Source organism: Globicephala melas, chromosome 6 (assembly GCF_963455315.2).
Source record: "Globicephala melas chromosome 6, mGloMel1.2, whole genome shotgun sequence".
Lineage (NCBI taxonomy): Eukaryota > Metazoa > Chordata > Mammalia > Artiodactyla > Delphinidae > Globicephala > Globicephala melas.
Window position 1 is genome coordinate 48,901,368 of NC_083319.1, and position 15,005 is coordinate 48,916,372.

Consider the following 15,005-nt stretch of genomic DNA (forward strand, 5'->3'; position numbering starts at 1 on the left):
TCAAGTACAGGAAGCACAGGGAGTCCCATGCAGGATAAATCCAAGGAGAAACACACCAACACACAATAATCAAACTATCAAAAATTAAATACAGGGCATCCCTGGTGGCGCAGTGGTTGAGAATCTGCCTGCTAATGCAGGGGACACAGGTTCGAGCCCTGGTCGGGGAAGATCACACATGCCGCGGAGCAACTAGGCCCGTGAGCCACAAGTACTGAGCCTGCGCGTCTGGAGCCTGTGCTCTGCAACAAGTGAGGCTGCGATAGTGAGAGGCCCACGCACCACGATGAAGAGTGGCCCCTGCTTGCCACAACTAGAGAAAGCCCTCGCACAGAAACGAAGACCCAACACAGCCAAAAATAAATAATTAATTAATTTTAAAAAATTAAATACAAAGAAAAAATATTAAAAGCAGCAAGTGAAGAACAACAAATAACACACAAGGGAATCCCCATAAGGTTAACAGCTGATCTTTCAGCAGAAACTCAGGACATATTTAAACTGATGAAAGAGAAAAACCAACAACCAAGTTTAGTCTACCCAGCAAGGATGTCATTCAGATTCGACAGAGAAATTAAAACCTTAACAGACAAGCAAAAGCTGAGCGAGTTCAGCACCACCAAACCAACTTTACAGCAAATGCTAAAGGAACTTCTCTGGGCAGGAAACACAAGAGAAGGAAAAGACTTACAATAACAAACCCGAAACAATTAAGAAAATTGTAATAGGAACATACATATCAATAATTACGTTAAATGTAAATGGATTAAATGCTCCAACAAAAGACATAGACTGGCTGAGTGGATACAAAAACAAGACCCATATAAATGCTGTCTACAAGAGACCCACTTCAGACCTAGGGACACATACAGACTGAAAGTGAGGGGATGGAGAAAGATATTCCATGCAAATGGAAATCAGAAGAAAGCTGGAGTAGCAATTCTTATATCAGATAAAAGAGACTTTAGAATATAGACTATTACAAGAGACAAAGAAGGACACTACATAATGATCAAGGGATCAATCCAAGAAGAATATATAAAATTGTAAATATATATGCACCCAACATAGGAGCACCTCAATACATAAGGCAGATGCTAACAGCCATAAAAGGGGAAATCGGCAGCAACACAATCATAGTAGGGGACTTTCACACCCCACTTTCACCAGTGGAAACGGTCACAAAGATCAATAAAACTATAAGCTGGTTCTTTGAGAAGATAAACAAAATTGATAAACCATTAGCCAGACTCATCAAGAAAAAAAGGGAGAAGACTGAAATCAATAGAATTAGAAATGAAAAAGGAGGAGTAACAACTGACACTGCAGTAGTACAAAGGATCATGAGAGATTACTACAAACAGCTATATGCCAATAAAATGGAAGAAATGGACACATTCTTAGAAAAGCACGACCTTCCGAGACTGAGCCTAGCAAACAGAATCCGAGAGTGCATTAAAAGGGCCATACACCATGATCAAGTGGGGTTTATCCCAGGAGTGCAAGGAATGTGATACACCATATTAACAATTTGAAGGAGAAAAACCATATTATCATCTCAATAGATGCAGAAAAAGCTTTCAACAAAATTCAACACCAGTTTATGATAAAAACCCTCCAGAAAGCAGGCATAGAGGAACTTACCGCAACATAATAAAGGCCATATATGACAAACCCACAGCCAACATTGTTCTCAGTGGTGAAAAACTGAAACCATTTCCTCTAGTATCAGAAACAAGACTAGGTTGCCCACTCTCACCACTCTTATTCAACATAGTTTTGGAAGTTTTAGCCAGAGCAATCAGAGAAGAAAAAGAAATAAAAGGAATCCAAATCGGAAAAGAAGTAGTAAAACTGTCACTGTTTGCAGATGACATGATACTATACATAGAGAATCCTAAAGATGCTACCAGAAAACTACTAGAGGTAATCAATGAATTTGGTAAAGCAGCAGGGTACAAAATTAATGCACAGAAATCTCTGGCATTCCTATACACTAATGATGAAAAATCTGAAAGTGAAATTAAGGAAACACTCCCATTTACCACTCCAACAAAAAGAAAAAAATACCTAGGAATAAACCTACCTAAAGACATAAAAAGACCTGTATGCAGAAAACGATAAGACACTGATGAAAGAAATTAAAGATGATACAAACAGATGGAGAGATATACCGTGTTCTTGGATTGGAAGAATCAACATTGTGAAAATGACTGTACTACCCAAAGCAATCTACAGATTCAGTGCAATCCCTGTGAAACTACCAATGGCATTTTTCACAGAGCTAGAACAAAAAATTTAACAATTTGTAATGAAACACAAAAGACCCTGAATAGCCAAAGCAATCTTGAGAAAGAAAAACGGAGCTGGATGTATCAGGCTCCCTGACTTCAGACTATACTACAAAGCTACAGTAATCAAGACAGTATGGTACTGGCACAAAACAGAAATACAGAACAATGGAACAGTATAGAAAGCCCACAGATAAACCCACGCACATATGGTCACCTTACTTTTGATAAAGGAGAGAAGAATATACAGCCTCTTCAATAAGTGGTGTTGGGAAAACTGCACAGCTACATGTAAAAGAATGAACTCCCTAACTCGCTAACACCATACACAAAAATAAACTCAAAATGGATGAAAGACCTAAATGTAAGGCCAGACACTATCAAACTCTTAGAGGAAAACATAGGCAGAACACTCTATGACATACATCACAGAAAGATCCTTTTTGACCCACCTCCTAGAGAAATGGAAATAAAAATAAACAATTGCGACCTAATGAAAGTGAAAACCTTTTGCACAGCAGAGGAAACCGTAAACAGGACGAAAAGACAACCCTCAGAATGGGAGAAAATATTTGCAAATTAAGCAACTGACAAAGTATTAATCTCCAAAATTTACAAGCAGCTCATGCAGCTCAATATCAGTAAAACAAACAACCCAGTCCAAAAATGGTCAGAACACCTAAATAGTCATTTCTCCAAAGAAGATATACAGATTGCTAACAAACACATGAAAAGCTGCTCAACATCACTTATTATTAGAGAAATGCAAATCAAAACTACAATGAGGTATCACCTCACACCAGTCAGAATGGCCATCATCAAAAAATCTACAAACAATAAATGCTGGAGAGGGTGTGGAGAAAAGGGAACCCTCTTGCACTGTTGGTGGGAATGTAAATTGATACAGCCACTATGGAGAACAGTATGAAGGTTCCTTGAAAAACTTAAAATAGAACTACCATATAACCCAGCAGTCCCACTCCTGGGCATATACCCTGAGTAAACCATAATTCAAAAAGAGTCATGTACCACAATGTTCATTGCAGCTTTATTTACAATAGGCAGGACATGGAAGCAACCTAAGTGTCCATGAACAGATGAATGGATAAAGAAGATGTGGCACATATATACAATGGAATATTACTCAGCCATAAAAAGAAACGAAATTAAGTCATTTGTAGTGAGGTGGATGGACCTAGAGTGTGTCATACAGAGTGAAGTAAGTCAGAAAGGGAAAAACAAATACCATATGCTAACACATATATATGGAATGTAAAAAAAAAAAAAAAAACGGTTACGAAGAACCTAGGGGCAGGGCAGGAATAAAGACGCAGATGTAGAGAATGGACCTGAGGACAAGGGGAGGGGAAAGGCTAAGCTGGGATGAAGTGAGAGAGTGGCAGGGACTTATACTACCCAATGTAAAACAGATAGCTAGTGGGAAGCAGCCGCATAGCACAGGGAGATCAGCTCAGTGCTTTGTGACCACTTAGAGTGTTGGGATAGGGAGGGTGGGAGGGAGACGCAAGAGGGAGGAGATATGGGGTATATGTATATGTATAGCTGATTCAGTTTTTTATAAAGCAGAAACTAACACACCATTTTAAAGCAATTATACTGCAATAAATTTGTTTTAAAAAAACTGGTGAAATCCAAATAAACTCTATAGTCTAATTAAAAATAAAAGAAGGTGGTATAGAAACTAGAGTTTCCAATTATAGGAAAAATATATACTTTGAAGTTAAAAGTTATTTCAGTTACCATACAGGATCAAAATAAAGGTAGAAAACAGGAGAGGCCTGGGAGCAGAATCAGGGTAATGAATTAAAGAGCTTCTCTCAGATTAAGTGGGCCAAGAAATTCTATATCTACAAACTTTATCCTACAGGTATACTCAGCCATGTGTGCACAAGGGTATCCCCTGCAGTGGTGTTAATAATGACAGCAGATTGGAAACAACCCACATGTTCATTAATAGAAGTACAGGTATGTAGTGAAACATTAGGCACTAAGCAGATAAGGGTGCACATCTCTTCATGGTTGAATAGAATGGTCTCCAGGATAGATTGTCAAGTGTAAAAGAGCAAAGTATAAACTACTATGTAAAGCTTGCCACCACCTGTTTGAAAGGGAGGCATATGCATTTCTGTCCATATATGTGTAGAGCATCTCTACAGCTAATAATACTGGTTGCCTTTGTCAAGGGGTACTGGAAAACTGAAGACAGAAGTGATATACTTAATTTTCACCATATATCTCTTTCTACTCTTGGGTTTTTTTTTTTTGCCATGTGTATGTATTATCTATGCAGATATATGATTTTTTAAATTTATTTTTTTTTTATTTTTGGCTACATTGAGTGTTCGTAGCTGCACACGGGCTTTCTCTAGTTGCCGCAGCAGGGGCTACTCTTCATTGTGGTGCATGGGCTTCTCATTTCAGTGGCTTCTCTTCTTGGCGGAGCATGGGCTCTAGGCACGTGGGCTTCAGTAGTTGTGGCATGTAGGCTCAGTAGTTGTGGCGCACGGGCTTAGTTGCTCTGCAGCACATAGGATCTTCCCAGACCAGAGATCGAACCCATGTCCCCTGCATTGACAGGCGGATGCTTAAACTGCACCACCAGGCAAGCCCAATATATGATATTTTTAAAGGAAAAGAAAGGGGTAGAAGGGAAATGATAAGAAAATCTAGAAAACATAAAGTAAGATGGAAGAAATAAGACAAAAAAATCAATAATCATATTAAACGTAGCTGAACTCTTTTCTGCCTTTCAGAGAGAGATTTTATTTGAATTTTAGAAAAAACATCTAGCCTTGCTGTTTATAAGATACACACCTAAAACAAAGTGATCACAGAAAAGTGACAAATAACCAGATGGAATAATATACCAGACAAATCCTAATCCTCCATAAGTGTATGTGTGACAATTACAATATTAATATAAAACAAAATATAATACAAAGCAACAGCATTAAATAGGAAGAGGAGATATTATATGCTGATTAAAAGTTCAGTCTACCAAGAACAGATTGTCACAAACCTTTTATACATTTATAAGAAGCTTCAAAACATACAAAGCAAAGAGTGTTTGCTTTCAAGGAATAATTGTGACATGTATAATTAAAATAGGAGATTTTAACATGCCTCTCAGAAGTAAGAAACAAGTAAATATGTAGAGTATTTGAATCAAAAATTAGTATGTAATCTATATATAATATTGAACTCTGTACCCAACAAATAGAGAATAAACACTTTATTCAAACAAAATAATACATTTACAAAATGTTACATATATATGTACATATAGACTCTAATATTAAAAACAATTTTAAGTAAGAGAAAATAAATTACATATATTTAAAAGTGAATGAAAACTACATAATGCATATGAAAACATGTGAGATACATAATCTTAAATGTATTTGTTAGAAATAAGAAAGAATGAAAATAAATTGACCAAGAAGTCAACTTCTAGGAAAAGAGCAGTTAAGGAAGCAAAAGTAGAAGAAATGAATGAGCAGGGAATAGTAACTTCAAATTTAAATAATAATATTGGTCAATAAAATGAAAACCCTTTTGACCCACCTCCTAGAGTAGAGGAAATAAAAACAAAAATAAACAAATGGGACTTAATGAAACTTAAAAGCTTTTGCACACCAAAGGAAACTATAAACAAGACGAGGGGCTTCCCTGGTGGCGTAGTGGTTAAGAATCTGCCTGCCAATGCAGGGGACATGGGTTCGAGCCCTGGTCCAGGAGAATCCCAAATGCCATGGAGCAACTAATCCCGTGTGCCACAACTACCGAGCCTGTGTTCTAGAGCCTGCGAGCCACAACTACTGAAGCCTGTGTGCCACAACTACTGAGCCCAAGTGCTTAGAGCCCATGCTTTGCAACAAGAGAAGCCACCACAATGAGAAGCCCGCGCACTGCAGCGCAGGGAACTCCCCCTTGCTGCAACTAGAGAAAGCCTGCTCAAGCAATGAAGACCCAAGGCAGCCAAAGATAATAAAATAAATTTTTAAAGAAAGAAGAAGAAAACAAGACAAAAAGACAACCCTCAGAATGGGAGAAAATATTTGCAATGGACAAAGAATTAATCTCCAAAATATATAAACAGCTCATACAGCTCAATATTAAAAAAACAACCCAATCAAAAAATGGGCAGAAGACCTAAATAGACATTTCTCCAAAGAAGACATACAGATGGCCAAGAGGCACATGAAAAGCTGCTCAACATCACTAATTATTAGAGAAATGCAAATCAAAACTACAATGAGGTATCACCTCACACTGGTTAGAATGGGCATCATCAGAAAATCTACAAAAAACAGATGCTGGAGAGAGTGGAGGAAAGGGAACCCTCTTGCACTGTTGGTGGGAATGTAAACTGATTCAGCAACTATGGAGAACAGTATGGAGGTTCCTTAAAAAAACTAAAAATAGAATTACCATATGACCCAGCAATTCCACTACTGGGCATATACCCAGAGAAAACTATAATCGAAAAAGACACATGCACCCCAGTGTTCATTGCAGCACTATTTAAAATAGCCAGGTCATAGAAGCAACCTAAATGCCCCTCGACAGATGAATGAATAAACAAGTTGTGGTACATATATACAATGGAATGTTACTCATCTATAAAAAGGAATGAAATTGGGTCATTTGTAGAAACATGGATGGACCTGGAGACTGTCATACAGAGTGAAGTTAAGTCAGAAAGAGAAAAGCAGATATTGTACATTAACGCATATATGTGGAATCTAGAAAAATGGAACAGATGAACCGATTTGCAAGGCAGAAATAGAGACACAGATGTAGAGAGCAAACGTACGGACACCAAGGGGGGAAAGTGGGGGGGGGAGGGGGGGAATGAACTGGGAGATTGGGATTGACATGTATACACTAATATGTATAAAATAGATAACTAATAAAGTGCTGTATAAAAAATAAAATACAAATCAAAAAAGAACAGTAGATAAAGTATGTTATGATCATAAAAAGATAAATGAAACCTGATTCTTTGATATGACAATGATTTTGATGAAGTGAAAAAGAGGAATCAAAAAAGCTGCCATATAATGCTATACATAAAAGAGATTTTTTAAGTAATAAGAGAATTCTGTGTACAACTGTATACCAATAAATTTGAAAATCTAGATGAAATGTTTGATTACATAGGAGAATATATGAAATTGAGTCCAGGAGAAGCAGAAAATCTAAACTGATTAGTAACTGTTGAAAAATTTATAAAGATGATCAGTGATCTATCCTTAAAAATGCTTCATCCTACTAAACCTTCCGGAAGGAGAATTCCTTTGTTACGCTAACCGTTCTAGGGCATAAGTAAATTTTAAAAGATTACCAATTCATCCTGAAAAGTTAGTGCAACTCTAATACCAAAACTAGGCAAGAATGGTGACATGTACCAACCTCACTTACATTGTTGAAAAGATGCTAAATAAAATATTAGCAAATAATATTTTGCTAATTGCTGTTAAAGAATAATACATAAAAACCAAGGAATTTTATATCAATCTATCATACTCCAAAACTACTATTTCGATTCACATCCCCACCAAGAATAAGAACACCTGGTTTTCTGAATCTTTGCCAACACCAGGGGTGATAGGAGAAGACAATTCTGGTTTTCTTGTTTGACTTCTCTTTTTTTTCTGAGAAAGACATATAAATTGAGTAATTGATATTTTTAAATTTTTAATTTCAAATTAAAAAGTTTAGAGTAGGGCTTCCCTGGTGGTGCAGTGGTTGAGAGTCCGCCTGCCGATGCAGGGGACATGGGTTCGTGCCCCAATCCGGGAAGATCCCACGTGCCCCGGAGTGGCTGGGCCCGTGAGCCATGGCCGCTGAGCCTGCACGTCCGGAGCCTGTGCTCTGCAACGGGAGAGGCCAGAACAGTGAGAGGCCCGCGTACCGCAAAAAAAAAAGTTTAGAGTAATGGAGACATAATATCTCAGGTCAACTCAAGGGAAAATTATGAAATAAATTTCATCTTTGGATCCTCCAGCCTCCCTTTGGTGCTTCCTCTCCCTCTTTCTAGGATCCTTAGGTACTTCAGTCTAAGCACACCATGGGGATGGGGTGCCACAGACAGGTGGACAGCCATCCCCTCCACACCAGTTTTCCAGAAAATCTGTGAAGCCCCAGAGTACAATGCTATTTCAGGCTCCTGGACAAACAACAGCACACATATCTGCATCTCCACCACGCCCACCCTGAAATCCTTTAGCAGCTCCACACTGTAAACCTTCCTTTCCCCTCCTCAAAGCTGTGCCTAAGAAAACCTGATACTCTTATATTTCAGGGTAAATTTATCTATTTGCTACCTTGGAAGAATTTGCATCTGAAATGGGATCTCTAATTGGGCAGTGAAATTTAGGCATCTGCAGAACAAGTAGGTCAGATGTTTAAGGAATTCCGTTTGATGCCTAATTTCTGAATTCTTCTAAAACAATGAGAGATGTTATCCTGGTAGTCCACAGCTTGCTACCAGCTCAGCACACGGTTAATACCTTTCAAACCCTAGCCAGCCCTGGCTTAAAGAGTTGAAGATTTAGCCAAAATTCCACTTCTGCTCCTTGGTTCTTTCTCCAGTGGACCTGAAGTTTTCTTCCCAATTAAGGCACTTCTGAGTTCAGAACAGAGAAGAACTACCTCTCATCTCTGTTCTTGGTTCCAGTCACAGCTGTTCTTCTAACTTGATGCTGATACTCTGTCTCTGGATAGTGGACTAGAGGATTTCTAAGGCAACTGACAGTTTAACCGTGATTCTAGGTACCTGTTCTCTTCATCATGGTGGCAAAACTTAGAATTATACATTAGCAAATCCTACAAAGTTTACTTCCTATGTGGTTAGAAACAGGGAAGCCCTATTATTTTCCCAGTTTACAGATAAAGAAACGAAGTCTAAAGCAGTTGAGCACAGTAGTAATTCAACCAATGTATATATTCAAATAACCTTTTGGCTTCCTTAAGTAGCTTCCATCTGACTTGGAAAAAAAATCTTCATTATTGTTAAGCATGATGTGGGGACTTCATATTAATCCAACTTGTATTAACCCTTCACTGCTACATCTGTACTGTCCTCCCCATCATTCATCCCCAGAGAATACTTTTCTTACCAGAATTAAGAGGAAAAAATGTTATTTTATTGTGTGCTTTTTCATTCTTACAACCTGGATACTAAGTCATTCTCAAGAAGGTTTAAGGTTATTGAGAGGATTGAAGGATCTAGAGGCATCACAATATTGAAACCCTTGAATAACTATTGCTGAGGAGAGAGTGTAGTGATGGCTATATTGCACACGTGCATATACACAAAAACACATGGGCACACACACATGCATACATAGTGGGGCCACTTACTGAAGGGCATACTAACTAGCTATTTTTAAACACTTAATTTCTCAACTCATAGTTTAAATTATAGCTTACACATTTTTGCAAATCTGGAAAGTTTTAATTCTAAAACTGAAATGGTAGAAGGCGACATTTTCTTTGGTCTCTGGTTTCAGAGATTGTAACCATAATCAGTGAATTATCTAAGTTGGTTTCTGTTTGGAGGCTACTGAGGCAATTCCCTCTTAATGAGTTGCAGACCCCTCTAATTGAATTCTTGGTATGCATGCTTTTCCTGTGGTTAAGAATCTACCTTATAGATATTAAGATAGCCTGTGTTCAAATATGGTCTCATTGATTTAATTTCTCTTGAGAGAAAAAATGCATTGCTAATGGTCACCTTGTCTCAAATTTCAGATTACAGTATTTCGGATGGGATCAGAAGGACACCAGGACATTGATTTAGCCATCCTGACAGCTTTGCTTAAAGGTAAAGAGTTTCTACGTCCAGAGAGTGCAAAAATAATTTAAATGGATTAACACAGTAACCTTATGTCTCCTAAGAGTGGATATAATTCCAAATGATACCATAACACATCCAATTATTGATAACATAAGGGCTTCTGTTATAAGACATTTTTAATGCTATTAAATTCCCCTATAATAGACCTGTTACAGTGTGACTCAATTTCATAAAATTTAAGTGTACTACAGTTCATCCGTGTCCATTCAATCATAAAAATATATGAATTAAAAGGCTAATGTAGGGCTTCCCTGGTGGCACAGTGGTTGAGAGTCTGCCTGCCGATACAGGGGACACGGGTTCGTGCCCCGGTCCGGGAAGATCCCACATGCCGTGGAGCGGCTGGGCCCGTGAGCCATGGCCGCTGAGCCTGCGTGTCCGGAGCCTGTGCTCCGCAACGGGAGAGGCCACAGTGGTGAGAGGCCCGCGTACCGCAAAAAAAAAAAAAAAAAAAAATACCACTGGGGAATCTAAGTAAGACATGTAATGAATACAGAACTAACAGAAAACAGTTTGTAGGAAATCAAATGTCCTGTGGACTTATACAATCATTTCAGAGATAATTACCATTTTATTTTATACAGTTCACTTCTTCAGACATAATTAATGCTATCAGTAATTAATAAACTAATTACTTACCTATTCTTAAGCAGAGAAAGAACTCTTTTTAAGGTATGTATTTGTTAATTTGTTCAGACTATAAAGGAGAAAGTTTAAAATAAAAATTCAAATGCCAAAAGAAATAGTCAATATGTTCTAACTTTAGAAAATATTTCTAGTAAGAATGCTATTGATTAGATTAGATCATACAAAACAATGAAAATCACTGTTTTCAGAGTCATTTTCCTTTAAAACTGTATCTTTAAAAAAAACCTCTAAATTTGAAATAAAAATGGGTAAAATCTAATGTTTTTAAACTACTTCTGAATGCATGCCCCTCCAACTCTATTAACTAGAAAATGCAGAATTATTGTCACAAACTAGTACTGATATAAATACACAATTAGTCTTGCTAAATAACTCATTTTTAAATGGCTTAATTAATCCTTGATAAAACAAAAATTTTGACATATATTCCAAAGTAGTTTCTGTCCAATAATTCTCTGCACCAGATACATTTCGTAAGTAACTAACACCCTAGAATGTTTACTGAGAAGCTGTCTTTGCTTAAAATTGGATGATTAATGAATAGGTTTTATGGGAATTTACTGTGGCTCTGCTTTGAAAATTAAAAAATTATTTCTAATTATGTGTTCCATCTTTCCCACCCTTTTTTCTGTGTGTAGGCAGCTTAATACAACACATGCATGATTGCTTTCTTTTTAATATTGTTTTTTTTAACCCAGAACTGTTTAGATAGCTTTATTAAGGCCAAAAAAGACATTCATGTTGACAATTTCATCATTTATATGCAATGCAAAGTTATTAAATATTATGCAATGGAAATAGATGAAATTTTGTCCCAAAGATATCTCCAAAGTCAAAATGTGTGGCATATTTATTTTAGGTTTAAAAGGGCATAGGGGGTAAACTGTGGGAGAACGGTGAAATATTTCAGGTAGAGATGAAATTCACCCAGTATTTTTTACAGTGTAGATTCTTAACAAAAGTATTATTAAGCCCTTCTCTGTATGAGACCACTTTTAATCTTCCTTGTGTCCTTTGACTGTAAATCAGGCTCCCCCAAATGCACTTGTTTCCTGATGGTTCATTTTACCTCTTTAGCCAAATCTTTAACTTAGATGTCACGGAGCAGATTGGCCATGAGCATTAGAACCTTAGCATGGGCCCCCCAGACCTATGTCTGCTACTGGCCTCTTATTATTACTTCATCCCAAAGCCACCCTGAAGCCACAATACCCTCTTTCACCTTGCTACTCCCTTGCATTTTACAAACTTGGAAATTGAGACCAAAGAGTCTAAAAGACATTCAAGATCATCAGGCAAATCAGTGGCAGAGCCAAGCCTTAAACTTCTATTGTTTTGTTTACGAACATGTATGAGTGTTTGGGGCATCCAGGATTTCTTGGCTCTACACTGCCACAGAGATTTCAGGCATTTGCCCCTTTGACTCCACGGGTATCCGAGTGATAACAGATCAGGACATCTACTTCCTTAAAACTCTCAGAACACTTACCACGGCCCTCAGCTGCCAGACGATCTTAGCTGCACGCACAATATCTTAATGATGAAACTAGAATGCCCACAATTTAACCTAATGTAATGGAAGAAAAAGTATAGTCTGACACTTGTTTTATTTTTAAAGATTAGACCTCTGGTGAAATATTGACTTAACCAGGAATTTTTTTAGTTACATGTGATAGAAACACAGTTCAACCTAGTTCAAACAAAAAGAAATAAAATAGTTCACACAGCCAGGAAGTCTGAGGGTGAAGTGAGTTCAGGCAGAGTAGCATGCAGGACTCAAATGGTGTCATCAGGGTCTATACTCCATTTCTTAGACGTTAGTCTGTACACTTGTTATGCAAAACAGCGATCAGTAGTGCCAAGCTCACATCCAATCCACTGAGCAAACCCCAATTCAAAAGAGCCATCTTTCCTCGTACTTACAATGAGAAGTCCCAGGGAGCATTTGGATTTGCTTGCCTTGGTTCAGTGCCCATCCCTGAATTCATCACCGTGGCAAATAAGATGGGAGAATCCCTGTAAGCATGAAATACAAGATGGGATCAGCTTCATCTGAGTCTCAGAGTTATAGATTCCCAACAACACAAAAAAGAGGTTCTGTAGCCAGAAAGTAGAGGAGGAAAGAGTGCTGAGAAGACCAAAAGCAACTAAAAAATATACACGTCTCTGCAGTTGTATTAAAAGAAGTACTGAGGGTCAAAGAGTGTCAGATTTACCTCACATGCAAGCACCTCATGCACCTTAGTGGAATAAATTCTTCACTCAGTAGACAAAAATGGAAACTAGGTCAAATGAATACTAATCAGGGTTCAGACATTCTCCCAAGGCATTCTCATGCAGTTCACTTCAGGTAGACCTAAATATGCAATTTATGAATATTATTTACTATATATTGTTATTTATTACTATAATCATTATAACCTTTTCAGTTTTAATTGTCTGTACTTGATTATTTCTGCCAAAAATTTTAAAGGAGATTACATTCTTAACACTTTTTCCCCAAGACCAAAGTCTATCCCTTAGGAAAAAATGATTCTGGGAAGACCAAATTGTCCCAGGCTTTCCCCACTAGACACCATCCACCCCATCCTCCACTACCACCCCAACCCCTCAGAATAGTACTTACCACAGTGAGACCACCAGTAAAGGGCCTTATAATGGTAAGAATTACAGCCATACTCAAAGCATCGCTACTCCCTGATTGAACAAATTGCTTTACTTCATTGAGGCTTGGTTTCCCAATCTGTAAAATTGAGATAATTATCATACCTCACTTACAGTCATTGTAACAATTGTAATTAATAATGCAAGTAAAGCACTTAACAGTACCTGGAAAGTTCTGTTTAATAAATGATGGTTGGACAGATCATGATGATGATGATGCCAAACTAGAAATGAGGACAGGGACCACATCTGTTTTACTCATGACGATATACACATATACACAGTGCCTGGCACACCGTCAGTATTCAGTATGTTATATTTGTTGGATGCGTGAATAAATGATCAACAGGCTTTGGGATAAGTTTATATATATATATATATATATATATATATATATATATATATATATCCTAGTTCTTCGCTGGCTGTAGAATTGACCACATTATTTAACCTCCGTATGCCTCAGTTCCCTTAACTGTGAAAAGGGAAATTGTACCTTTCTCATGTGGGTTGGTTTAAAAGGGATGCATGAGATGGTTACAGTGGAAGCTCTTTGAGGGCAGGCACTCTGCCTTCTTCATGGTAAATACTGAACACTTAGTGCGTTGATACTCTTCCCCTTCTAAAACAGGCTTTAAAAATTCCTAGGGGATTAGGATGTCCCCCATGTCCAAAATCCAACAGAATCATAAAATGTTAATTTTGAAAGGACACATAAATTTGAAAAAACAACACCCTTGAGCATACATGTAAATAACCAGAACAGACCACAAAAGAAATTTAATCTTGAAAATGGTTGAGCACATGCTAAGCTGCCTTAAAATAAAGTTAATTTTCTGGCAAGTTTATTTTCTTGCATATCCAAGTAGATCTCAGAGCAATAATAGAGACCATGGTAGATAGCAATTTTGGACATTTCTGTTTGTCTCTAATAGGAGAATGCAATAAAAGAACTTAAATCTCTTAATCTTTTTATTTGTGTAACGTTTTACAATTCACAAAGCATTTTCGCATAAGTTTTATCATCTAACCTTTATAACAACTCTGTGGAATGGTTGCCAGTTTATCTCCAAACTGGGCCTTCTGGGGCATGAAAGTGGGAGGTATAGATAATTATGACAGAACAAGCAGAATGAACCAAGAATGTCCAGGTTAAACTGGGAAGAGTGAGCATCCTGATTACAACACCCAACTTCCAATTAGGAAGTTTCCGGAAGAAAAGTATTATGTCTTCTTTGCCTTCATATCCCAATACCAGGAAGAATGCTTGACATACACTAAGCATTCAGTAAATGTCCACTGATTGAAAGAAGTGAAGTTTAGTCCCAAGCCCATCAGTCACTGGCCAAAGTCATATAAACAACCTAGACATAAACTGGGCCTCCTTACCCCTTGAAAGTTCGTTGAGGTGGACTCCAACCTTTCAACTCAGTGATCCACAGAAATGCAAATTCCACATCCTCCCCAGGATTTCTGCAAATTCCTGGAAGATGTAAGTTCTCTTGGTCACCCCTGCC

At 37.6% G+C, this 15,005-nt stretch overlaps 1 protein-coding gene and 1 long non-coding RNA gene across 8 annotated transcripts in view; one reads left to right on the forward strand and one right to left on the reverse strand.

Moving 5' to 3' along the window:
• Positions 1-15,005, forward strand: part of TRPM3 (transient receptor potential cation channel subfamily M member 3) — a 523,188-nt gene that overhangs the window by 386,685 nt on the left and 121,498 nt on the right. For all 7 annotated transcript variants that reach the window (XM_060300848.2, XM_060300849.1, XM_060300850.1 and 4 more), the window contains one exon: positions 10,071-10,143. In XM_060300848.2, coding sequence (XP_060156831.1) covers positions 10,071-10,143 — 73 coding nt within the window. The remainder of the gene's footprint in view (positions 1-10,070; positions 10,144-15,005) is intronic.
• LOC132597475 (uncharacterized) lies at positions 7,451-13,081 on the reverse strand. Its single transcript, XR_009564319.1, has 3 exons — positions 13,041-13,081; positions 12,748-12,840; positions 7,451-8,189 (listed from the first exon to the last, which is right to left on the reverse strand). It is a non-coding gene; the product is annotated as an uncharacterized lncRNA (long non-coding RNA).